At 40.3% G+C, this 26,960-nt stretch overlaps 1 protein-coding gene across 3 annotated transcripts in view; it reads right to left on the bottom strand.

Moving 5' to 3' along the window:
• Positions 1-13,478: 13,478 nt before the first annotated feature.
• The window catches only part of VAMP7 (vesicle associated membrane protein 7), a 59,036-nt gene continuing 45,554 nt past the window's right edge, over positions 13,479-26,960 (bottom strand). For all 3 annotated transcript variants that reach the window (XM_005595067.5, XM_005595064.4, XM_074029753.1), the window contains 2 exons: positions 17,719-17,811; positions 13,479-15,356 (listed from right to left, as the gene is read on the bottom strand). In XM_005595067.5, the coding sequence (XP_005595124.1) occupies positions 15,288-15,356; positions 17,719-17,811 (162 nt within the window). In that variant the 3' untranslated portion in view covers positions 13,479-15,287. The remainder of the gene's footprint in view (positions 15,357-17,718; positions 17,812-26,960) is intronic.

The raw sequence follows: 26,960 nt of genomic DNA, 5'->3' as shown, positions 1-26,960 counted from the left end.
AGGTTTGGACTGCCCTTAAGAATCAGCTCAGATAATGGGCTGGCGTTTGTGGCTGACTTGGTACAGAAGACAGCAAAGGTGTTAGCAATCACTGGGAAGCTACATGTCGCCTACTGACCTCAAAGTTCCAGAAAGGTGGAATGAATGAATCGGACTTTCAAAATTAGTTTAGGGAAAGTATGTCAGGAAACAGGATTAAAGTGGATACAGGCCCTTCCTATGGTATTGTTTAAAATTAGATGCACTCCTTCTAAGAAAACAGGATACTCCCTTTGTAAAATACTGTATCATAGGCCTCCTCCTATACTACGGGAGCTTCCAGGCACTACCCAAGAGATAGGTCAAATTGAATTACAGCAATAGCTACAAGCTTTAGGAAAAATTAGACAATCTCAACTTGGGTAAATGAGAGGTGTCCCATCAGCTTATTCTCTCCAGTTCACCCTTTCTCGCCAGGTGATCGCGTGTGGATCAAGGACTGGAACGTAGCCCCTTTGCGGCTATGGTGGAAAGGACCTCAGACTGTAATCCTGACCACCCCTATGGCTGTAAAGGTAGAAGGAATCCCAGCCTGGATCCACCACAGCCATGTGAAACCTGCAGCCGCTGAAACCTAGGAGGCAAAACCGAGCCAGGACAACTCCTGCAAAGCGCTCTGAAGAGGACGACAAGCCCTGCTCCAGTCACACCCGGAAGCTGACTGGTCTATGCGCGGCCAAAGCATGAGGAGAATCATCATAGGACTCATTTTCCTTATAATTTGGACTTGTAAACACTTCCACTGATTTTCCCCATATGGAGGACTGCTCTCAGTGTATACATCCAGTTACCAAGGTAGGGCAACAAGTTAAAACAATCTTTTTGTTCTATAGTTACAATGAATGCCTAGGAACTTTAACAGGAACATGTATATATGACACTCAGTACAAGGTATGTAGCCCAGGAAATGACCGACTGGATGTGTGTTATGACCCCTCTAAGCCTCCCATGTCCACAGTTTTTGAAATAAAATTAAAGACTGAAGACTGGTGGGGCCTCATAAATGATCCAAGTAAAGTATTAGCCAGAACAGAAGAAAAAGAGGTGCCCAAATGCATAATCTTGAAATTTGATGCCTGTGCTGTCATAATAGCAATGAGGAAGGGGATGTGGCTCCTTTAGCTGGGAAAAAGGCTATGTGACTGAAAATAAGTACATTTGTCATGAATTAAGATTGTGTAGAAATGAATGTGGATACTGGTCTTGTGTCATTTGGGCCACTTAGATAAAAAATGAAAAGGATCCAGTCCACCTTCAGAAAGGAACAAATGGCCCTTCCTGTACTAAGGGACAATGTAACCCCTTAAAGACAGTAATAACCAATCCCCTTGATCCTCGCTGGAAAAAGGGGGAGCATGTGACTTTAGGAATCAATGGGGCCGGACTGGATCCTCGAGTAAATATCTTGGTTGGAGGAGAAGTTTACAAATGTTCTCCTGAGCCAGTGTTTCCAACTTTTTATGATGAACTAAATGTGCCAGTACCAGAAATTCCAGGAAAAACAAGAAATTTGTTTTTGCAATTAGCTGAGCATGTAGCCCAGTCTCTCAATGTCATTTCATATTATATATGTGGAGAACTGTAATGGGAGATCAAGGGCCATGGGAAGCCTGAGAATTAGTACCTACAGACCCAGCTCCTGATGAATTCCCAGCTCAAAGAATCACCCTGATAATTTCTGGGTCCTAAAAGCCTCAATTATTGGACAAGATTGCATGGCTAGAGAAGGAAAAGAATTCACTCACCCCATAGGATGACTTAGTTGTCTGGGATAGAAACTGTATAATGGTACCACAAAAACAGTCACTTGGTGGAGTTCAAATCACACAGAGAGGAATACATTTAGTAAATTCCCAAAGTTGCAAACTGTGTGGACCCACCCGGAGTCCCACCGGGACTGGACAGCCCCCACTGGATTATACTGGATATGTGGGCATAGAGCTTATGCCAAATTACCTGACCAGTGGGCAGGTAGTTGTGTTATTGGCACTAGCTATAAGAAATTGGAAAGATGATGAACGATCCCCTGAGAGAATCATACAATATTAGGGGCCTGCTACTTGGGCACAAGACGGCTCGTGGGGATACCGGACCCCCACGTACATGATCAACTGAATCATACGGTTACAAGCTGTCTTAGAAATAATCACTAATAAAACCGGCAGAGCCTTGACTATTCTGGCCTGGCAAGAAACTCAGATGAGAAATGCTATCTATCAAAATAGACTGGCTCTTGACTACTTGCTAGCAACTGAAGGAGGTGGTCTGTGGGAAATTTAACCTTACTAATTGCTGTCTACACATAGATGATCAAGGGTGAGTAGTTGATGACATAGTTACAGATATGACCATACTGGCACATGTGCCCATGCAAGTGTGGCATGGATTTCATTCTGGGGTCATGTTTGGAAAATGGTTCCCAACGCTAGAAAGATTTAAAACTCTTATAATAAGAGTTATAATAGTAATAGGAACCTGCTTACTGCTCCCTTGTTTGCTCCTGTACTTCTTCAAATGATAAAAAGCTTCATTGCTACCTTAGTTCACCAAAATGCTTCAGCACAAGTGTACTATATGAATCACTATTGATCTGTCTTGCAGGAAGACATGGGTAGTGAAATAAAAGTGAGAACTCCCACTATTGAGTGAGATTCTCAAAGGTGGGGGAATAAGGGAGGAGACCACCCCTCATATTGTCTTATGCCCAATTTCTGCCTCAAAAGAAACAAGTAGAAACTAAAAGGCAGAAATGAAATCCACAAGCAGACAGCCCGGCACCACACCCTGGGCCTAGTAGTTAAAGATCGACCCATGATCTAACTGGTTATGTTATCTATAGATTACAGACATTGTATAGAAAAGCACTGTGAAAATCCCTGCCCTGTTTTGTTCCGATCTAATTACCAGTGTATGCAGCCCCCAGTCACGTACCCACTGCTTGCTCAATCAATCATGATCCTCTCATGCGTGCCCCCTTAGGGTTGTGAGCCCTTAAAAGGGACAGGAATCACTTACTTAGGGAGCTTGGCTCTTGAGACGAGTCTTGCCGATGCTCCTGGCCGAATAAACAACTTCCTTCTTTAACTTGGTGTCTGAGGAGTTTTGTCTGCAGCTTTTCCTGCTACATCAGAATTAGCTGGACAAAGTCTTAGAAAATTTGATAAGGCTGGGGGCACTGGGTGCATGGGTTAAGAGAACATGCATAAAATTCCTGAGACACCCACAAGCCTGCTATGTCCCTGTAATTGAAAGCAAATTGGACTGCAGGTAATTGGGGCTGACTGAATGGGAGAGGGCAGCAGGCAGGAGCACTCACGGGCCAGAAAACCATGGAAAACCATGTGGACCTTGTTCTAAGGCCAGTGGAAACTCATTGAGAACATTAATCAGGAGAGTGACAGGATGAGATTCCATCCCCTGACACATGCACAGTAAGGGGAACAAAGCAATAGGTAGTAACTCAAGCTAAGAGCCCACATGTGCACTAAGAAGATGGGGTGCAGCCACCAGAAATTCACACCTTATGCAAATGAGACACCCAGTCCTCACTGGTTTCTTATAAAAGCCTTTGCATTCAACTGTAAAAACAGCAACCCTCTTCTGGGTCCCCTCTCCATAGCGGAGAGCTTTCAACTTTGGCTTATTAAACTTTCACTCCAACCTCACCCTTTGTGTCTGCACTCCTTAACCTTCTTGGTCATGAGACAAAGAACTCCAGCTACTACCTCAGGCAATGAGAAACTTCTATGTTGTAGTGCATTGGCAAAACTATGACAGAAGCAGCTTGGATTCATCTCTATTCTTTAAATCTGCCAAGGTTGTGAAACTGAGAGATAGTCACAGGAAGAGTTTCAGGAAAAGGAAACTGGATCCAAAGGGAAAGAGACATTTTTCTCACAGTCGGCACAGGCAGTAAAGTGAACTGGGTAGGCAGATTGCGTGAAGTTGCAATTCTGGTACTGGAGTAACCACTGGGGAATCAGAGAAAGGATAAAAGGTATTTTGTACTGCTATTGCATGTTTCCTGTAAGTATGAATTTACTGGAAAGTAAATTACTTTATAAAACAACCATATCAATACCATACCAGGAAAGTAGAGATGACATCAAACTTCATTATAGAGGCTCCATTTCAGCCAAAGCTGTGAAACCAATCACTCTCAAAAGAGTGTGAATTTCATTAGCAGCCACTGTGTGGACATGATTCCATCAGTAGTAGGGGCCGCTGAGTGGATATTAACTACTAGAGGACATTGTGTGAATATATATTGTAGCCACTATGTCTTGGATGTTGAGAATGATCTCAGGGTGCAATGGCAACAGTGGGATTTGGGGGTTATATTTTTCTACATGAACCCTTCCTGTGCAGAATCCTCTGAAGACTGAGGAAAATGAAGTTCTTGTCTCCCGGCTCCCACCATCTGAGGGGAGATGGTCAGAAGAGGCGGGTTCACGTGCCATCTGGTGGCCATCAGGATTCAGCACAGGACGCTCTTGCTCACAGTTTATCGGTGGATGTGGGCCCCCTCCTGGCTCTCTTGAGAAATCACTACAATGCAGTATTCGTTTACTCAGTGCCATCATTTTGGAAATTCACTATCCCGTGTATTTTCCAAAAATAGTGATGGAACAATTATTTAGAAACCACATGGAATGAAAATAATGTAATACAAACTAAAATTTACACAAAAATTCACTCACAATAGTCCATAGGCTGAAATTTGAAATGCAAAACTATAAACATTCTAGAAGAAAGCCTGTGTGACCTTGGATTTGGTGCTGAGGTTTAACACATACCAAAAGCCAAATCACAAAAGAAAAAATACTGATAACACAGACTTTATAAAGCTAAATTTTCAACTCTGAGAAAGAGCCTATTCAGAGAACAAAGACAAGACACAGACTGGGAGAAAGTATTTACAAAATACATATCTGGTTAAAACAATTGTATTAAAAATATAAAGAGTTGTTGGGTGGGGTGGCTCATGCCTGTGATCTCAGTTACTGGGGAGGCTGAGGTGAGAGGATTGCTTGAAGCTAGTAGCTTGAGACCAGTCTGAGCAATATAACAAGACACGGTCTCTAAAAATAATGGTAACACAAAATGAACTCTTAAAAAGAAGCAATAAGATAACTAAAAACCCAATTAAAATTAGTAAATAGCTAAATGGACACCTGATCAAATAAAATATACAGATAGCAAATAATCATACAGAAGGGTGCTCAACATATCATTAGGAAATTGTAAGTTACAACAACAATGAGATAGCTGCACACCCTTTAGAACTGCTGAACTCTAAAAGAGCCCTGACAAACCAGTTGCTGGAGGCTGAAGAACAGTAGGAACTGTCATTCATTGCTGGTAGAACGCACAATGGTACAACCACTTCAGAAGACACTTTTGCAGTTTTTTTCCAAAGCTGAACAATTCTCACCTTATAATCTGACAATTGCACCCCTAAATTGCCTGTCTTTAACTGTTTTGAAAAGTTATGTTCAAACATATACCAGCATGTAATTATGTATAGCAGTTCTACTCATAATGGTCAAAATGTAATCAGAATTTCTTTCAATAGCTGACAGTTCTATTCATAATGTCAAAATGTAATCAGAATTTCCTTCAATAACTGAATACATAATCAAATTGGGGTGCATCTGTGCAATGCAGTACCATTCATAAATAGAAAGGAATAAACTATCTACACATGCAAAGACATGGGTAAATCCTGCATGTATACTGCTAAGTGAAGGAAGCCAGCCTGAAGAGGCTACCCACCATTTCACCCCATTTTATATGATATTTTGGAAAAGGCAAAATTACAGAGATAAATGAATCAGTGGTTACATAGGGTGGGTGTTTGAAGTATTCTGTATGGTACTTTAATGGTGGATACCTGACACTATGCATTTTGTAAAACTGATAGAATTTTACAGCCCAAAGAATAAATCACAAGCTACACAAATTAAATCAAACTATTTAGGGTGTAGTAGTATCCAAGGATAAAATACAGAATGGGACCAAGAATCTAACTGTATTACAAATTTATGGAAAAGCTCACTGCAGGTGATGGGCAGAAAGTGTTAACCTAGGTCACTTTGGAAATGAGTAGAATCTATAGACTAAAAGCAGAATATACTGAATATAAATAGTGGACTCTATTTTATAAAGTTCTCTCCCTCAGGTGTAATAGTTAATTTAAAACTATTACATCTGTAAAAAGAAAAAAAACCTGTTTTTCATCTATACTCTCAATACTTCACTTCTGACAACAAATATATGAGGGGTTTTCCCATATCAACCAATTCTCCGACTTTCTGGACACCAGCTGGGTGCCATATAATTCAATTTATGACATAAATTAACTGGAGTTATTACATACCTAATAGTTTAAGGGCTCAATAACACCAAACTGCCCCCCACTTCAGATGCCAATCACAACCAGTAAATCCCCAGTTTACTCACACTTCTGTATGACTTGGCTGCAAATTGAACAGTCCCACACCTCCTCCTCAGGATTGATAATTTGCTATGATGGCTCATAGAACTCAGAGAAACATTTACTTATGTTTACTGGTTAATATGATCTCAATGTTGGTGTCCCCCCAAAATTCATATGTTGAAACCTAACCTCCAAGAGTATGGTTTTAACAGGTAATTCATCATCAAGTGTTGAGGGCAGTCAGGGACCCCAAACACAGGGACTGGCTGGAGCTGTGGCAGAGGAACATAAATTGTGAAGATTTCATGGACATTTATCAGTTCCCAAATAATACTTTTATAATTTCTTATACCTGTCTTTACTTTAATCTTGTTATCTTTGTAAGCTGAGGATGTACATCACCTCAGGACCACTGTGATAATTGTGTTAAGTGTACAAATTGATTGTAAAACATATGTGTTTGAACAATATGAAATCAGTGCACCTTGAAAAAGAACAGAATAACAGCGATTTTTAGGGACCAAGGGAAGACAACCATAAGGTCTGACTGCCTGTGGGGTCAGGCAAAAAGAGCCATATTTTAATTCTTGCAGACAGCCTATAAATGGACGTGCAAATAGGATAGATATCACTAAATTCTTTTCCTAGGAAGGAATATTAATATTAATACCCTGGGAAAGGAATGCATTCCTGGGGAATGTCTATAAACAGTCACTCCAGGAATGTCTGTCTTGCGCAGTTGAGATAAGGACTGAGATATGCCCTGGTCTCCTGCAGTACCCTCAGGCTTACTAGGGTGGGGAAAAACTAACTCTGCCCTGGTAAATTTGTGGTCAGACCAGTTCTCTGCTCTCGAACTCTGTTTTCTGTTATTTAAGATGTTTATTAAGACAATATGTGCACCGTTGAACATAGACCCTTATCAGTAGTTCTGCTTTTGCCCTTTGTCCTGTTGCCTCAGAAGCATGTGATCTTTGTTAGACCCTTACTGGTAGTTCTGCTTTTTGCCTTTTGAAGCATGTGATCTTTGTACCTACTCCCTGTTCTTACACCCCCTCCCCTTTTGAAACCCTTAATAAAAACTTGCTGGTCAGAGACTTAGGTGGGCATCACAGTCCTATCAATATGTGATGTCACCCCCAGCGGCCCAGCTATAAAATTCCTCTCTTTGTACTCTTTCTCTTTATTTATCAGCCAGCTGACACTTATGGAAAATAGAAACAACCTATGTAGAAATATTGGGGGTGGGTTCCCCCAATAGTCAAGGCTCTGCCCTCATGAATGGCACAAGTGCCCTTATAAAAGAGTCTGTAGGTAGCCTGTTTATCCATTCTGCCAAGTGAGGACATGGCTAGAAGGTACTATCTCTGAGAGATGAGCCCTCACCAGACATGGAATCTTCCAGTGCCTTGATCTTAGACTTTCCAGGCTTCAGAATTATATGCAACAAATTTATGTTGTTTAAAAGTTACCCAGTCTATGGTATTTTGTTACAGCAACCTGAAAGGACTAAGACCCCAGTTTATTATAAAGGACATGGTAAAGAAAACACATGAACAGCCAGATAAGGGGGCACACAAAGCAAGATTTGGAAGGGTCTCACGTGCGGAAGCTCTGTCCTCATGGAGTTGGGGTTTGCCATGCTCCCTGCACTTGGATGTATTTAACAATTTAGAATCTCTTTAAACCCCATCTTTTAGGATTTTTTAAGAGACAAAGTCTTGCTCTATCCCAAGCCTGGAGTGCAGGGGTACAATGATAGCTTACTGCAGCCTTCAACTCCTGCCCTCAAGCAATCCTTCTGCCTTAGTTTCCTGAGTAGCTGGGACTACATGTGGACACTACTACACCCAACTGTCTTATTTTCTGTAGAGATGGAGTCTCACTGTGTTGCCTAGGCAGGCCTCAAATTCCTGGCCTCAAGTGATCCTCCACCTCTTTCAGTGATTTTTATGGAGGCTTTATCACATAGCTGTGAAACTCATTTTCTGCCACCGGACTTACTTCGGTCCTGGATGAATAATATTGAAGATATGTGCTTAAAATATTCCTAACATCAGAATTTGTGCATGTGTTTTCTTCCCCAGGAAAGCTATAAACAGCGAAAATTTCACTGTAAGCTTCCCTGTGTCCTCTCTCCCTTCCCGCTCCCTGAAACTAAAAGGAATGTTAAAAGCCTGTTTTCCTGTGACCAGCGGACCTTATCTATGCTCCCAATTCCGATTCCTTTAAACACAGTTTGTAAAATCCTGTGAGATCCTGTCTCCTTTGCCCTGCCGCTGCAAGGTTATAAAGTCATCAAACTTAAGTTACAATTCCAGTTTTCCTCAAGATCTGAGACATGTTAATTGTCTTTGTTTCTCACTCTGGTAACATTTTTGCCACCTTAAAGCATTTAAAAGGTGGTCAAAAAATCTAACACTGGCTACCCGCTGAGGACCCCTTCCACGCTGTGGAAACTTTGTACTGCCACTCTGCTCAATAAAGCCTACAGCTTTTTTCTCTCGGTCCGATCCGTGTCTCTCCCACCGCGGGCTACCGCGACACCAATTCTTTGGCGTGGCTAAGAACCTTTGGGGTTATAATGAAACCAGAAACCCAAAACGATGGTGACTGAGAGTACTACTAATGCCCTGTGTTTTGGTCACACTCTCACCTAGGTGAGAACCTGACCAAAAGGGGAGAGTTATTAAACAAATTATGGCAGGCTATTGTTCTGAACTGGGCTCCTGCATTAGGCCACAACAGACCAGGCCAAACTAGAATGGAGTCACTGATGCTAAATGCCACTCAACCAAACTGAAGCTTTAAGGAAGCAGATAAATCCCAAAACAGACCAGTGTTTCATGAAAAAGAAGGGATTCCAGTCTGCTTTAACCCTTACCCAAAAAGTAACCTGATATTAACTGTGAACCCAAAATATCTGAGACAGGTCTCAGTGAATTTAGAAAGTTTATTTTGTCAAGGTTAAGGACACATCCATGACACAGTCTCAGGAGGTTTTGATGACATTTACCCAAGTTGGTCAGGGTAAAGCTTGTTTCATACATTTTAGGGAGACATAAATACATCAATCGATACATGTAAGATTTACACTGGTTTGATCTGGAAAGGTGGAACAACTCAAGGGGTGGGGGCTTCCAGGTCATAGGTAGATTTTAAAATTTTCTGACTGGGAATTAGTTGAAAGAGTTGTTATCAGTAGAAAGGAATGTCTGGGTGGATAAGGGGTTAATGGAGACCTAGGTTTTATTATGCAGATGAAGCCTTCAAGTAGCAGTCTTCAGAGAAAAAAAGATTATAAATGTTTCTTATCAGACCTAAGGTCTGTGTTGATGTTAATGCTGGAGGGGTATAATGAGGCATGTCCAACCCCCTCTTTCACAATGGTCTGAACTAGATTTTCTGGTTAACTCTGGAATCCCCTTGGCCGAGAGGAGTCCATTCAGGTTGTTAGGGGCCTTAGAATTTTACATTTGGTTTACATAACCAATCAGCTGTTATTTTCCATTGTTCTGTTTCCTTGTTTCCATCTTACAAAACTCACTGTTCTGCTATTGCCCAGTGGGAACTGAGACCAAATAAGAACTTCTGAATTCCATACTGAGACCAAATAAGTACAATGATGACAGAGAGTGGAGTCATGATGACAATGCCCAAAATTTTGGTCAATTTCTAAAAATTAATAGGCTGACCAAAAGTGAGGAGTTGCTAAATTTGGGCTTTAGAAGCCTCCCAACAAGTCCTTGTAAAGAACTACAACCTAAAGTATATAAACAAACTGAAAATCTGACTTAGAAATGTGTTTATAACAAATAGCTGAGGCTAAACCAATCACAGCTGCCAAGTGTCAGCCAATGGCAGGTGGCCAACTGTTCAAACTAGGTTCCATAAAGGCTAATCCAGGCTGTAACCAATGGCGCTGTCTCTGTATTTCACTTCTGTTTTCTGTATGTCACTTTCTTTTCTCTGGTTATAAATATAACCTGCAGATGTCATGTGGCAGAGCATTCTGAACCATTTTTGGTCCTGACTGCTGCCTGATTCTAGAATCTCAAACAAAAGCCAGTTAAGATCTGCAAACCTAGATGTGCTGTAATTTTGTCTTTTAACAGTTGGGTCCTGAAAATGATGTGGCCTATTAAGCTGAAGTTAATTAAAAATCATTTAAGGTCATCATTGGTGTCATGCGCGTCCCTGTGAAAAGACCACCAAACAGGCTTTGTGTGAGAAACAAGGCTGTTTATTTCACCTGGGTGCAGGTGGGCCGAGTCCGAAAAGATTCAGCGAAGGGAGACAGGGGTGGGGATGTTTTATAGGATTTGGGTGGGTAGTGGGAAATTACAGTCAAAGGGGGTTGTTCTCTTGCAGGCAGGGGCGGGGGTCACAAGGTGCTCAGTTGGGGAGCTTTTGAGCCAGGAGAGGAATTTCACAAGGTTAATCACTCAGTTAATGTAGGGGAGTAACAAGTCACAATGGTGGAATGTCATCAGTTAAAGCAGGAACCAGCCATTTTCACTTCTTTTATTTATTTTTTATTATACTTTAAGTTCTAGGGTACATGTGCACAACGTGCAGGTTTGTTACATAAGTATACATGTGCCGTGTTGGTGTGCTGCACCCATTAACTCATTTACATTAGGTATATCTCCTAATGCTATCCCTCCCCCTTCACCCCACCCCACGACAGGCTCCACTGTGTGATGTTCCCCTTCCTGTGTCTTTTTAAAGTTTTCTTTGTGCTTTTCTAAACTGGGAATGGGGATTTAAAAAGAAAAAACACAGTGTCAGCCTGTGCATGTTAGTTTTCTTATACAGAATATTGCCATGATTTTCTTTCTCTTTGGAAGAGATATAGAAAGTCACAGCATTTGGGATTTAGATTGTTTGGGTTTAATAAAGAGCATGAACCCAAAATAATTTTGTACAGTGTATTCTGACCAGAAGAATGCTTTAACTTACCAAAATTGTCTTGATAAAGCAGTAGAGCCAATCCTATGAATGAGTCTAGAAGGAACTGGGCTATGCTAGACTGGCACCATTGCTCTTGCCAGCAGCTGAGAATTTCGTAGAATCCCCTTACCCTAGATGGTTTTAGGGTTAGCTTTTATCAGTGAGATGAACTTACATGAGACTTAGAAAGCAGAAAAAAAGTGGAGGTCAGTACCCTTCAAAGGACACAAAGATGCTTAGCTGCCTGGTGTGTCCCAGATTTTCCTCAATCTTTTCCATTCCACATCCAACTCATTCTGTGGACTGCTAGTCAACCAGCTGGGGCTGCAAGCCTACTACTTGGTACTTGGCATCAGCTCTACTGAAGCTGTGGCTTCCGTAAACCTTTCCACATGTCTCTCTCTTCACACACCAACTTTGGCAAGTCTATTAGTCTACTCTCACACTACTGTACAGATACTACCCGAGACTGGGTAGTTAACAAAGGAAAGAGGTTTGACTCAGTTTCGCATGGCTGGGGAGGCCTCAGGAAACTTACGATCATGGTGGAAGGGGAAGCAGCCACCTTCTTCACAAAGCGGCAGGAGAGAGTGAGTGTGTGAAGGAGGAACTGTCAAACACTTATAAAACCATCAGATCTCATGAGAACTCCCTCACTATCATGAGAACGACATGGAGAAAACTGCCTCTATGGTCCAATCACCTCCCACCAGGTCCCTCCCTCGACATGTGGGGATTATCGGGATTACGATTCAAGGTGAGATTTGGGTGGGGACACAGCAAAACCATATCAGCAAGCAGACATACAGGGATTCTCAGGTTTTCCAGCAAGTTCTGACCTGTCTGCCTATGTCAATGCCTCAAGTGAAAGTGCTAGGACTGTTCTTCTGATCTTCTGGTACCTGCCTTCCAGACCTTCACTTCCCAGTTTGTCACACATTTGTGTAACCCTGAATCCTATATTAAACTCTGTTTTCCAAACACTAGTCTTGGCTCTGCTGTCTTCACTGGATTCACACTGATATACACGGCAACCACAACCACTACTTCCACCCTGTTTATTATACTTGAGAAGATGGCATTGCAAGAAATAGACTTGCTTCTAATGTAGAACACTTTGGTAGGGTCTAGGGTGCTGCTGTTATAGTTGTTACATTAATTTCCATCAAGATACCCTGAGAAGCAACCCAGTATCTTTGTCTATCTTGAGGCCAGAAAAGATAGATACCAACAGAGTCAAGCAAGAAACTATTATCTAAAGGCACCTACATTCACTATTAAGGAAACTTTTGGACTGTGACACTTTTTTTTTTTTTTGCCACGGGTTTGAAGAGAAATAGTTGGTGTCACTTCTTCCTTTATTCATAACCAAATAAATAACCATCTTTTATTTTTCTCTAAGTGTGTTTTAGAGAATGCATACTTCAGTTGAAATCTGGATAAAGCCAAGGGAGAACTTAAATAGGCTGTTTTTAAGTTACTGCAGCCTGTAACAAAAACATATTCTATACCTGACTTTAGCCACCTTACGTTCAGAGGCCCCAAGTGACTGATTATTTTGTTGTGACCTATTTGTATATTTGATTTGTGCCCGTTTTTCTTTTATTTCTGTTTAGGTAACCCTGTTTGCTATAATGAATTATTCCCTCCCACCATTATGCCTTCCCTTTGAGTCTCTTTCAGAACCAGTCATTTAACTTTAGATAGAAAGACTTTTCAGAATTCTGCTGAACTGGATGACAATCCCTGGGATTCTTTTTCAGATCTATCTAAATCATGGGCTCACAACAATCGTTGTGAAGGCTGTGTGATCATTTCAGAATCTTTCATTGGTTTCACCATGGGCTATATATTTTTTAAGTTCATTTGTGTCTTTTGAAGAAATTCTACACACCTGAAACTATGCTATAGATCTTTACTGAAAGTCTCCAGGTAACACTTTTTAATATATTTTCGGCATAAGTAAAATACTTTTGTTCTGTACACAATGGCAAATGTCATCAGAAGAAATTAGGTTCCAGAAAGAACTTCTAAAACAAGCAAATCATTGTATTACTCTTAAATTTTATTAACGTCTTCAGTTTGTGCGTCATTTAAAACGAGACATGTGCTTTAAAAAGCATTCTTATACATAAATAGACCAAGGAACAGTTAGGTTATTGATCCCTAAAACATGCACATCAATTTTATTCAGGTGTGTATAAGAAAGGGAAATAAACTTGAAACCTTTTTCTTTGGATTAAAAACATTTGGAAATTATTCAGGAATGCCAAATGTTTTTCTGGGACAGATGTATTTTCCAATAGGAAATGCTGATGCAATTAAGAGGCATTAGTGTTGATAAAGAAGACTGGAAAAACATTTGTGCTATGCTAGATAAACAAGAAAAGAGTTCAAGTGGGCCTAAGATATATGTCAAATAAATGAATCAGATAGCATGAATTGAAAGGTTTGGATGGAAGAACAGGTACCATGAGCTAGATTATGGGACACATATATGTTCAAGGCACATGACTAGGCTAAACAGGTGGCTAGATTCTACAGACTCATTTGTTCATTCATTGAGAAAGTGTAAAATGTAATATAATTTCAATTTAATGGCACTTATTGATAAATAAATGCAATTGGATCTAGGGTAGAAAATGTCTTCCCTTCAGATACACACCAGAAATGCATACTAGGTAACAGATGCCAGTAGCGATATGATTACAGTCCAATTTTCTTACACTGCAGTTAAATGGTTAAACTGTTTTGTATTAATTCTATATGTCATACTGTCTATTCTCTTTCAAGTTTCACAAAAGAATTCATCAAAACTAGGCAGATTTAAGAATTTATTAAACCACAAAGAATGCTCAAACTATTATTCAACAGGAGTCAAGCCCAAACCCTAGAGTTGACTGCTGACCGTATTAGGTTTGGCCTTTTCCCAGAATGGAAACACTTTTCCCACACTACCTCCCCTTTGCACAGCTAAAATGCTAACACATCCATTGTGGTTCCCTTCTTTTTCTTTGGCAAGTCAGAGGAATTTACCTCCCCGCTCCCTCTACTACATATTCTATTAGTGACATGATTTCCCTAAATATTCACAGAAGAAGAAGGAACACAATTAAAAAACTGCAACCTTCAACAATGTTTAAACCTTCATCTTCTCAAATCAACTGCAATGGGAAAACAGAAGATATCAAGCTATCCACTGTATTGTGAATGATCAGCACACTGAACTTTATTCCTGAAAGGGAATACTAGGAGAACAAGGATAATCTGTGTGCTTCTAATGGTCTAGCAAAATGCTCCCCATCTGAACATTTCTAACTGAAATAAGAATGTTTCATACTTTGAGCTCTTAGAAGGAAGCAGCACCAACGTCATTACAATTCCCCAAATCACAACTATTATCCATTTATATTGTTTTGAAGCACCTAAAACTTCTCATTAACAAAAGACATTAAAATGAGATGTTAGCAATACTGTCTCTTGAATACTTCTGTGTGCACATACAAAATTTCTCCACAGTTTTAGTAGATAGCTCATAAGACTAGTGGCGACAGCTTTGTGCAATTAAAAACAAAAATGTTGCTCTAAATAGATGACACTAGTAAACAAACCAAAGAAATAAACAAAAGCCATTTTAAGGCTACTGCTGCAATGAATGGTTCAATCTGAAGTTCACGGGAATAAACTGGTTGATAAGACAAAGGTAAACCTGGAGGCATGGAACAAGATTTTAAAAAGTGAGAAGAGGGTTGAAGAGACTGGCAGATACCATCTGTCAGTATGTGAAAGGCTTGAGTCACATGGATTGCTTTTAACTCCTTGTTCTCTCATATCCTTGGTTAATGATAACTTTTTCTTATTTCTTCACACAGCTTGGCCATGTAAATCCACCACAGAGAGGTGAGACAATGATATAGATGAATACCTGGAGGGAGGAGGAGGGCAATTTTATTTTCTTGAATCAATCATGTTATTCTAAATAATATATATAGGAAAGTAGAGCCTTATTAAGAAATACTTCTGATTCCATTAGAGTAGCAGTTATGTAGTAAAGGAACACACTAATCAAGTATTTTCCAAGACAGAAGTGTAGTTAAAATTGTCCTTTTTGGTATAACTCACACCCGCTTGAATTCTAGCGTTTCCTTCAGTGGGAGAGAAAGCAGTGGGGTTGTTGCTCTTCACTGGTAACTCGGCAGAATCAAGGCTAAATGAGCAACTCTTACTGACGTGTGATTAACAAGTCATAAAAAAATCACAAATAAGCATAATTCTCCTGAACTATGATTTCATTAATTATAGTTTTAGGTTTTGCACATGAATTTAATTTGTGATTAATATAAGAATATATTTTAAAAGCCTGAGTAGAAGGCTTTCATCTGTATCACTTATGGGAAAGAATACTGCTATGAACTGTTCAGTGGATAATGACACAATAATTACGATGACCAAAACAAAGAAAAGCAGATGATGTAAGTAACACTGCAAAAATACTGGTGCTATTACAGATGTGTTTGCTTTTTAATTTTAGATTTTAATTTTAAATTAAAAATAGTCACTACTTGTTCACATTATTATATTACAAAAAAACAGATTTTAAACATTAGGTTCACTGCATTAGTCACTTTATTTTGCTTTATTTTTATTTTTTATTTTTGTAGAGATAGGGTGTCACTATGTTGACCAGGATGGCTTCAAACTCCTGGCCTCAAGCGATCCTCCCACCTCAGCTTCCCAAAGTTCTGGGATTACAGGAATAAGCCACTATGCCTGGCTTTATTTTGCTTTAAATTGCAACTTCTTGAGATCTTTAAGTGACTGATTTCATTACTTGCAAACTTGGAAAAGGATGCATTTATGAATTGCATACCCTTTGCTCCAAAAGTGAGCAAAGCATTTGCCTTGTAGGGAACTGTAAATATGGTCAGGGTTGGGAAGCAGATTACAGCAAATTCTGTTTATTAATGAATAGGTTGAACTTCTGACATCATATTCACACATACACAAGAAACAAATGTAAAGTTTACCAACTTGATGTAAAGTTGACTATTTGTCACAGCTGTAATATAAGGATTTTTGAAGCTGAAGTACATCTCGTTAGGTGACAACACCTTTTGGCAAAGATTGATATTGCATTTAGAGCTGTGCTCTGCATGTAGTAAGTAATCAGTAAATATATTCTGAATTTAACAAAAATTCAGCTGCACAAATCAACCTAAACTCCCAGACCAAACAGTAAGAAGCTAAGCTCAGGAGCCTAAAATGTGATGTTAGAAAGAGAAGCCTGAGGCTGGGCGCGGTGGCTCAAGCCTGTAATCCCAGCACTTTGGGAGGCCGAGGCGGGCGGATCACGAGGTCAGGAGATCGAGACCATCCTGGCTAACACAATGAAACCCCGTCTCCACTAAAAATACAAAAAAATTAGCCGGGTGTGGTGGCGGCGCCTGTAGTCCCAGCTACTCGGGAGGCTGAGGCAGGAGAATGGCGGGAACCCGGGAGGCGGAGCTTGCAGTGAGCCGAGATCGCGCCACTGCACTCCAGCCTGGGCGACAGAGCGAGACTCCGCCTCAAAAAAAAAAAAGAAAGAGAAGCCTGAGCAAGGAACCATTCAAGGCCATGACAATTACTTCCAGTATAAAATCTACAGCTCTATGACTGCTCTTCTCTTTTAGATAAATCCAACTGTCTAAGGCAGAGGACCCTTAAACTGTGGTCGAGGAGATGCAGGGTCAGAGGTATCTGCTTGGAGGTAACTTTGGGCTTCTGGACATGACTGGAGGATGGGAGGAAAGGCAACTTTATCTGACCATGAACAGGGTGAAGCACCCCCCACCCGTTAGCAATAGTTTTTAAAGTTGTGGTTTAGGACCTCTTTACACACTCAAAAATTACTGAGGACTTCAAAGAGTTCTTGTTTAAGGGGGATTATAATTATCAGCATTTGCCATATTAGAAATTAAAACTTTAAAAATACATAATTAATATACAAATAAAAACAATAAACCCATTACATATAAACAGAAATATCTTTATTTAAAATAACCACATTTCTGTGATGTCAGTTTTATATGTCTCTTTATATATAATAATTCTCAATAGGAAGGAGGGGTTTAAGTAGAGATATTTCCTATGTGACTTCATAGGAAAGCCACTGCCTGGTCATGTGTTTCACTATTAAAAGACATACGTAGCTCATTTCAGAGTGTTAATCACTGAGAAATAATTCTAGTACCTAATTTCTTAGAGACTGAAAAATAAAGCCGTACACTAAAAGGACAAAAACTTACAATTGATACGATGATGATAATGATCGTGAGCTTGAGGTTCTTCATACACATGGCTCGAGCAAGATTTCTGCTGGTAGTTTTGAAGGTGACAGACTAGAAAAGAGACAAGAATTGTTTAACCCCTGGCACTGACTACATGAATGATTTGCAATAACAACATGCGAACATTTTACTTCCATTAATTCTGTTTAAGTCCAATGATCTCTCTTTACAAGTAGAGACTGGCCATTCATACTCAATAGCTGCCAAAAGCAAGACTCTGCCAGGCGTATCATAAGCAGTATGAGCCCAATTAAAAGGCTTCCCTCTTTTTTCTTCTCCACTGCAGCAATGCACATGATGTTGAGCACCAGAAGTGGTTCTTCCCCTAGTGGAAAAGCATTTTCCTCTCTATACTTCCAATAAGAAAGGCTCCTTTAAAGCCAGCTGACTGCAAGCACATTTGCCTATTCTGCCCAGTAAAATTCTGGGGCTTTGAGCCATAAAAACCTGTTTGATTTCCATAGGAAGATATGTATTTACTTTAGTGAGGGCCAAAACCCATAGAACTTCATTCCTTCTGCTATCCATTTTCTTTTGCCTCATCAATTTCTCAGTATCTACTGAACGATTCCCACCAGGATACAAGGAGCTTAAAACAAAAAGGCAACCAACCAACCAACCAACGAAATCTCCTAATAATCCAGCAATTCCACTCTGGGTATGTACCCAACAGATTTATGCACAAATTCACCAAAAGACATATACAAAAATGTTCTGGATAGCACTACTTTTCATACCTTAAACTGGAAACCACCCAAATGCCCATCAACTGTACAATGCATAAATAAATTGTAGGAGAGTCATAACATGGTATACAATACAGCAATGACAATTCACAATCTACTACTACATTTACCCAATTTACCACAGATGAATCTCATAAACATCATTTTGAGCAATAGAAACTTGACATAAACAGAGTACCTGCTATATTTTATTATTTATTTTGAGACAGGGTCTTGCTCTGTCGCCCCAGCTGGAGTGCCGTGGCACAATTACGACTCACTGCAGCTTCGACCTCCTGGGCTCCAACAATCCTCCCACCTCAGCCTCCCGAGTAGCTGGGACTATAGTTGTGTGCCACCACTCTAGGCCCCTGCTGTATTTTATTAATCTATGTGGAGAAATCAGGACAGCGGCCACCTTTGGAGGGGAGCAGCGACTAACAGAAGGCAAAAGGGAGCTTCTGGGGTCCTGTTCATGCTATAGTTCTTAATCTGGGTGTTGGTTCTACATGGTATGTTCACTTTGTGAAAATACAAGTTGTATGCTCACAGTTGACGCACTTATGTATATCATACTTCAACATACTGGTTTTAAAAAAAACCACTCCCTTAACCATAGATTAATCTCCAACCACATACTCCACAAAGTCTCTGCGGTAGAACAACTGACAGGGGCACCAGCCTTTGGGTTTCAATTGATGAAGAGTGCACAGGATGCCACCTGGAGGCACAGACCAAAACTGGTTACATCTAGAGCTAAATATATATGTTGAATAGAATATACATATGGACTAGAACTTTTGAGAAGAAATAGTGCTTAAAGTGTGGAGACAAAAAAAGCAATGGGGGCAAACAGTCCTTAATGGAACTAAGTTAATATGGGAAACAAGATAGAATAATAGTAATAAAAAATGTCTAATAAGTATCTCAATTGCACTAGTTTCACACAAAGTCATCAGAGGACATAAAAAATTAGATAACATAAGACAATATTCCAAAAACTGTATTTTAATAAAATGACTGGCATAATTTTTTAAAAGCAGAACATAAATGAGCAAAAGCAGCTTCTGCAGTAACAATTCAAAAAAAATTGCTCTGAAAACAGAGCAAAATGTCTAGGTTGTAAATTATGAAAGAAGATGTAAGATACATGGAAAACTGATCAAGCAAATCCAGGATCGATTTATAAAATCAACAGATACTTAACATGTGCTTATTATGTGCCTGGTACTGATTTAGGCACCTATTAGCAGTCACAGGAGAGAATACAACCAAAAGAGAAAGATCAATAATCAAAGGACTAACTGAAGAAAATATCCCCCAAATAAGAAATACTTGAATCTTCAGACTAAAAGGACCTACCTACCATGTGGCAAGAATATTGAAAAAAGGCAAATGTTACTTTTAGTAACATTTCAGAACTCCAACCTTTTGTTTCTACTCATTTTATTTTTTTCTGCCTTGAAGTATAATTGGCAAATAAAAATGGTATATATTCAAGGTATACAATGTGATATTCTGATATATGTATACATCATGAAATGATTACCACAATCAAGCTAAGTAAAATATCCATCACCTCACATAGTTACTTGTTTGGGTGTGTGGTGAGAATGCTTAAGATCTATTCTTATAGCATATTTCAAATATTCAATACATTATTATTAACTATAGTTGCCATGCTGTATGTCCAATATCCAGAACTTATTCATCTTATAACTGTAAGTTTATACACTTTGACCAACATCTCTCCATGTCTCCCACCCCCTGGCAACCACTGTTCTCTCTCTGCTTTTCTGAAATCAACAATTTTCTTAGATCCCATATATAAGTGAAATCATACAGTATTTGTCCATTTGTATCTGGTATGTTTCACTTAATATAATGTCTTCTAGTTTCATCCACATTTTAGAATTGTTTTTTCTATTCTGTGAAAAATGCCATTGGAATTTCAATAGGGATTGTGTTGAATCTGTGTATTGCTTTGGGCAGTATGAACATTTTAATAATATTGATTCAAACATAGAATATCTTTCCATTGATTTGTGTCTTCAATTTCTTTCATCAGTGTGCACATTTTTTACATCCTTGGTTAAAATATATTCATATTTTACTCTTTTTGATGCTATCATAAATGGGCTTTAAAAAAAAATTTTTTTTTTTTTTTGAGATGGAGGTTACCCCTCTGTAACCCAGCCTGGAGTGCAGTGGTGTGATCATAGCTCTCTGCAGCTCTGAATTCCTGGGTTCAAGCAATTCTCCATCTTCAGCCTCCCAAGTAGCTAGGACTACAGGTGCACCCCATCATACCTAATTTTTTCTTTTTGTTTTTTTTTTGTTTTTTTTTTTGTTTTGTTTTGTAGAGATAAGGTCTCACTTTGTTGCCCAGGCTGGTCTTGAACTTCTGGATTTTAGAGATCTTTTGGCTTTGGTCTCCCGACATATTAGGATTATAGGTATGAGCCACCATGCACAGCCTTGATTTATTTTTCTAATAGATTGTAATCTAGATAGCAACAGTGTGATTTAGGGTGGGGAAAAGACACTCCAGAAAAAAATAATTGTGTGATTTAGGAGGCTGTGGATCACAGCCAGTGGAGCTGGAGATTGAGATCAAGCCAGAGGGCAGTCAGTCAATAATGCCTACATAATAAAACCCCAATAAAAACTCTGAACACTAAGGCTTGGGTAAGCTTCCCTGTTGGGCAATGCTCTGTACATTTTGTCACACATTGATGCCAAGAGAGTAATGTGTCCTGACTCCATGGGAAGAGGACAACAGAAGCTCTACATTTGGTATCTTCCCAAACTCCACCCTATACACTTTTTCCCTTGGCTGGTCTTACTATGCATAATTTGCCTGTAATAAACCATAACTGTGAGTATAACAGTGTTTATGGAGTATTATAAATCCTTCTAATGAACTATCAAATCTGAGGGTGGTTTGGGGAATCCCCAAACTTACAGTTGGTGTCATAAGTGGGGGTGGACTTGAGTAAACTGTATAGTTGTTCATGCCATGGCTCCATCATGAGTGGATGGCTTGACTGAGATCCTGTTGCTCTGCCCCTCTGTGTTGCCAATCAATTTAGCCTGGAGACCTCATTAAGTTCTTTAAGCCATAGTACCTTTTTTACCTCTTTCCATCCAACATGGGACAAGAATATCTGGGAATAAGTCTCCCCAGTGACATGGGATAAACTTACATCTAAAATGCTAATCATCAATGCTTTCAGAAGAGAAAAATTTTGATCAAAAGGGGGAAATGAGAAAAGAAAAACAGCTCAGAGCAGCCTGAGCTATGTGAGGTATATAAAATTTATCAGGCCCAGAAGACATGAGTATGGGGACTTCAGTCACACCCCCCACACAATACCCAGAGGGGCAACTGTTTAAAGGCATTTTGTTGCTGACTAGCTCCCTCGACCATTATCTTCATGTTCCTGGAATCTGTGATACAAAGGACAATGTATAGCCAATCAATAACTTGTTATTTTTAATGTAAATTCTTGGTAAACAAATTAGATACTGCCTCTCCTTTTTTCCTTTAAAAACCTACTTGTAACGGCTGCTAATTAGAACACGTATTCAGAGCAACTTGAATCTACGCTTCTGGGTTGCAGTCCTCAAACTTGGCCCAAATAAAAAACGTGTAAGCTATATAGTTGTTGAGCTTCTTAGATGCCTAAACTCTTCATGCACTGAAACGCGGCAATATTCAGAGAATTTTGAGAGAAAATGATCTTAACCCTAGACTTCTACACTAGTCAACATTGTTCAAATATGAGACCAAAATAACACTTTTGTTCTTGAAGGGATTATCACCCACAAACTCATATGAAGATGATGTGTGAGGATATACTACAAAGACTAATTCACAATACATAATTCAAGAAACAGGAAGATGATGTAGATGAGAAAAAGCAGTGAGGAATGAAACTAATAAATCCGAACATAGTTGTGTGATTCAACAGGTTGTAATGGAGATTCCTCCACCATCCTCAGGTCAACACCTGAACACTGACAAACCACCTGTTAAAACAAGTTCACCTATAAAGAACAATTGTTAGATGTTGCCCTAAGATATGCCTGTGTCCTAATCCCTGTGAATGTGACATATGTGATATTATCTGGAAAAGGGGTCTTTACAGATGTGATTATGTCAAGAATCTTGAGATGAAGAGCGTATCCTGGATTATACATACGAGCCCTAAATGACATCACAAATGTCTCTAGAGAAGGAAAGTAGATGGAGACTTGACACACATGCAAAGGAGAAGGTAATGTGAATATGGAGGCAGAGACTACAATGATACAGCCACAAGTCAAGAAATACTGGCAGCCACCTGAAGTTGGAAGAGGCACGGAACAGATTCTCTCCTAGAGCCTCTGGAAGGAGTGTAGCCCTGCTAACACCTTAATTTCAGCCCAGTTAAGCTAATTTTGAACTTCTGAAATCCAGCGGTGGGAGAAAATAAATTTTTGTTGTTTTAAGCCACCAGATTTGTGATAATTTGTGATAGCAGCCACAGAAAGCTAATAACCATATATAAAAAGTTGAAAACCAAATATAAAAAGACACTCTTAAAACCAGCCAAAGGGGGCCAGGTGTGGTGGCTCATGCCTATCTTTCCAGCACTTTGGGAAGCCAAGGTGGGAGGATCACGTGAGCCTGGGAGTTTGAGACCAGCCAGAGCAACATAGGGAGACCCCTATCTCTAAGAAAAATTTTAAAAATTAGCTAAGTGTGATGGCACATGCCTGTGGTCCTACTTGGGAGGCTGAGGCAAGGCAGGAGGATCACTTGAGCCTGGGAGGTGGAGGCAGCAGTAAGCCATGATCATGCCCCTGCACTCCAGCCTGGGTGACAGAGAGAGACTCTGTCTTAAAAAAAACAAAACAAACAACAACAATAAAAACAGCCAAAGGTGGGGTAAGAATCACTATTTTTCAAGTAAGACTAAGAGAGATGACAATCTCTCCAAGAACATGTGAAAGCCAAAGAAAAATGGAATGGCATTTTTAAAGCACTAAATTTTTTTTTTTTAAATTGACATTGTGAAAAACTAAAAAACTATATTCTTCAACAAAATGATGAAACCAGATTTTCAGACAAAAGCTTAGAGAATCTCCCATCAGGATCAACATTGTAACAAACAATAAAAGAACTTCAGTTTGAAGCAAAAAAATCGTACATGGAAACAGAACTGCAGAAAACAATAAAGAACAACAGAAAGAATTGCAGGCATATCTCCTTTTATTGTACTTCATGTTATCGCACTTCATGGATACTGGTTTTTTTTGTTTTTTGTTTTTTTTTCAAATCAAAGGTCTGTGGAAACCCCATGATGAGACTATCAGCACCATTTTTCTGGTGTTTTTTTTCTGCTTGGCCTGTACTTTTTGTTTCTTTTTATTATTATTATTATACTTTAAGTTCTGGGATACATGTGCAGAACGTGCAGGTTTCTTATATAGGTATATATGTGCCATGGTACTTTGCTGCATGCATCAACCTGTCATCTACATTAGGTATTTCTCCTAATGCTCTCCCTCCCCTAGCCCCAACTCCCCAACAGGCCCCGGTGTGTGATGTTGCCCTCCGTGTGTCCATGTGTTCTCACTGTTCGACTCCCACTTATGAGTGAGAACATGCGGCAGCACCATTTTTCTGACAGCATGTGGTCACTTCATGTCTGCGTTTTGGTACTTCTTATAACATTTCAAACTTCATTATTTTCATTCTATCTGTTATGACGATCTGTGACCTTTGATGTTACTATTGTGATTGTTTTAGGGTGCCATGAACTATGCCTATATAAGATGATGGAGCTAACTGATAAATGTTGTGTGTTCTAACTGTTCCACTGACCAGCTATTCTCTTATCTCTCTCCGTCTCAGGTCTCCCTATTTGCCGAGACACAATATTGAAATTTGGCCAATTAATAACCTTACAATGGCATCTATGAATTCAAGTGAAAGGAAAAGTCATACATCCCTTGCTTTAAATCAAAAGATAAAAATAATTAAGCTTAGTGAGTAAGGCATGTTCAAAGCTGAGATGGGTCTAAAGTTTGGTGTCCTGTGATAAACAGTTAACCAAGTTGTGAATGTAAAGGAACAGTTCTTGAAGGAAATTAGGAGTGCTACTCTAGTGAACACACACATAAGAAGGCAAAACAGCCTTACTGCTGACATGGAGAATGTTTCAGGGGTCTGGATAGAAGATTAAACCAGCCATAACATTTCCTTAGGCCAAAGCCTAATCCAGAGCAAGGCCCTAACTCTTCAACTCTATGAAGGCTGAGAAAGGCGAGGAAGGTGCAGAAGAAAAGTTTAAAGCTAGCAGAAGTTGGTTCATGAGGTTTAAGGAAAGAAGCCACCTCTATAACATGAAAGTACAAGGTGAAACAGCAAGTGCTGACAGAGAAGCCACAGTAAGTTATCCAGGAGACCTAGCTAAGATTGATAGAGGTGGCTATACTAAACAACAGATTGTTTTCAGTGTAAACAAAACACCGTTCTTTTGGAAGAAGATGCCATCTAGGACTTTCATAGAGAGAAGCCAATACCTGGCTTCAAAGCTTCAAAGGATAAGCTGACTTTTATTAGGGACCAATGCAGCTGATGACTAAGTTGAAGCCAATGGTAATTTACATTCTGAAAATCTAGGGCCCTTAAGAATTATGCTAAATCTACTCTGCCTGTGCTCTTGAAATGGAACAACAAACCTGGAAGATAGCACATCTGTTTACAGGATGGTGTACAGAAGATCTGTGGAGATCTGCTGCTCAAAAAGAAAAGATTCCTTTCAAAGTATTACTGCTCATTGACAATGAACCTAGTCACTCAAGAGCTCTGATGGAGACGTATGAGGAGACAAATGTTGGTTTCATGCCTGTGTGAAAGGAAAATAAATCTTGGGGCCCCCAAATCACTAAGCTAAAGGGAAAAGTCAAGCTGGGAACTGTTTATGGCCAACCTGCCTCCCATTCTATTCAAAGTCACCTTTCTGCTCATTGAGATAAATGCGTACCTGATTGCCTCCTTTGGAGAGGCTCATCAGAAACTCAAAAGAATACAACCACAATGAGATACCATCTCACACCAGTTAGAATGGCGATCATTAAAAAGTCAGGAAACGGGAGGTGGAGCAAGATGGCTGAATAGGAACAGTTCCAGTCTCCAACTCCCAGCGCGAGCGACACAGAAGACCGGTGATTTCTGCATTTTCAACTGAGGTACTGGGTTCATCTCACTAGGGAGTGCCGGACAATCGGTGCTGGTCAGCTGCTGCAGCCCAACCAGCAAGAGCTGAAGCAGGGCGAGGCATCACCTCACCTGGGAAGCGCAAGGGGAAAGGGAATCCCTTTTCCTAGCCAGGGGAACTGAAACACACAACACCTGGAAAATTGGGTAACTCCCACCCCAATACTGCGCTTTAAGCTAACGGGCACACCAGATTATATCCCACACCTGGCCGGGAGGGTCCCACGCCCAGGGAGCCTCCCTCATTGCTAGCACAGCAGTCTGCGATCTCCCGGCAAGGCAGCAGCAAGGCTGGGGGAGGGGCGCCCGCCATTGCTGAGGCTTAAGTAGGTAAACAAAGCCGCTGGGAAGCTCGAACTGGGTGGAGCTCACAGCAGCTCAAGGAAACCTGCCTGTCTCTGTAGACTCCACCTCTGGGGACAGGGCACAGTAAACAATAACAAACGCAGCAGAAACCTCTGCAGATGCAAACGACTCTGTCTGACAGCTTTGAAGAGAGCAGTGGATCTCCCAACACGGAGGTTGAGATCTGAGAAGGGACAGACTGCCTGCTCAAGTGGGTCCCTGACCCCTGAGTAGCCTAACTGGGAGACATCCCCCACTAGGGGCAGTCTGACACCCCACACCTCACAGGCTGGAGTACACCCCTGAGAGGAAGCTTCCAAAGCAAGAATCAGACAGGTACACTCGCTGTTCAGAAATATTCTATCTTCTGCAGCCTCTGCTGCTGATACCCAGGCAAACAGGGTCTGGAGTGGACCTCAAGCAATCTCCAACAGACCTACAGCTGAGGGTCCTGACTGTTAGAAGGAAAACTATCAAACAGGAAGGACACCTACACCAAAACCCCATCAGTACGTCACCATCATCAAAGACCAGAGGCAGATAAAACCACAAAGATGGGGAAAAAGCAGGGCAGAAAAGCTGGAAATTCAAAAAATAAGAGCACATCTCCCCAGGCAAAGGAGCGCAGCTCATCGCCAGCAACGGATCAAAGCTGGACGGAGAATGACTTTGACGAGATGAGAGAGGAAGGCTTCAGTCCATCAAACTTCTCAGAGCTAAAGGCGGAATTACGTACCCAGCGCAAAGAAACTAAAAATGTTGAAAAAAAAGTGGAAGAATTGATGGCTAGAGTAATTAATGCAGAGAAGGTCATAAACGAAATGAAAGAGATGAAAACCATGACACGAGAAATACGTGAC

Source organism: Macaca fascicularis, chromosome X (assembly GCF_037993035.2).
Source record: "Macaca fascicularis isolate 582-1 chromosome X, T2T-MFA8v1.1".
In the NCBI taxonomy this organism is placed as follows: Eukaryota; Metazoa; Chordata; class Mammalia; order Primates; family Cercopithecidae; genus Macaca; species Macaca fascicularis.
This window is presented reverse-complemented; position numbering and strand designations above follow the sequence as displayed.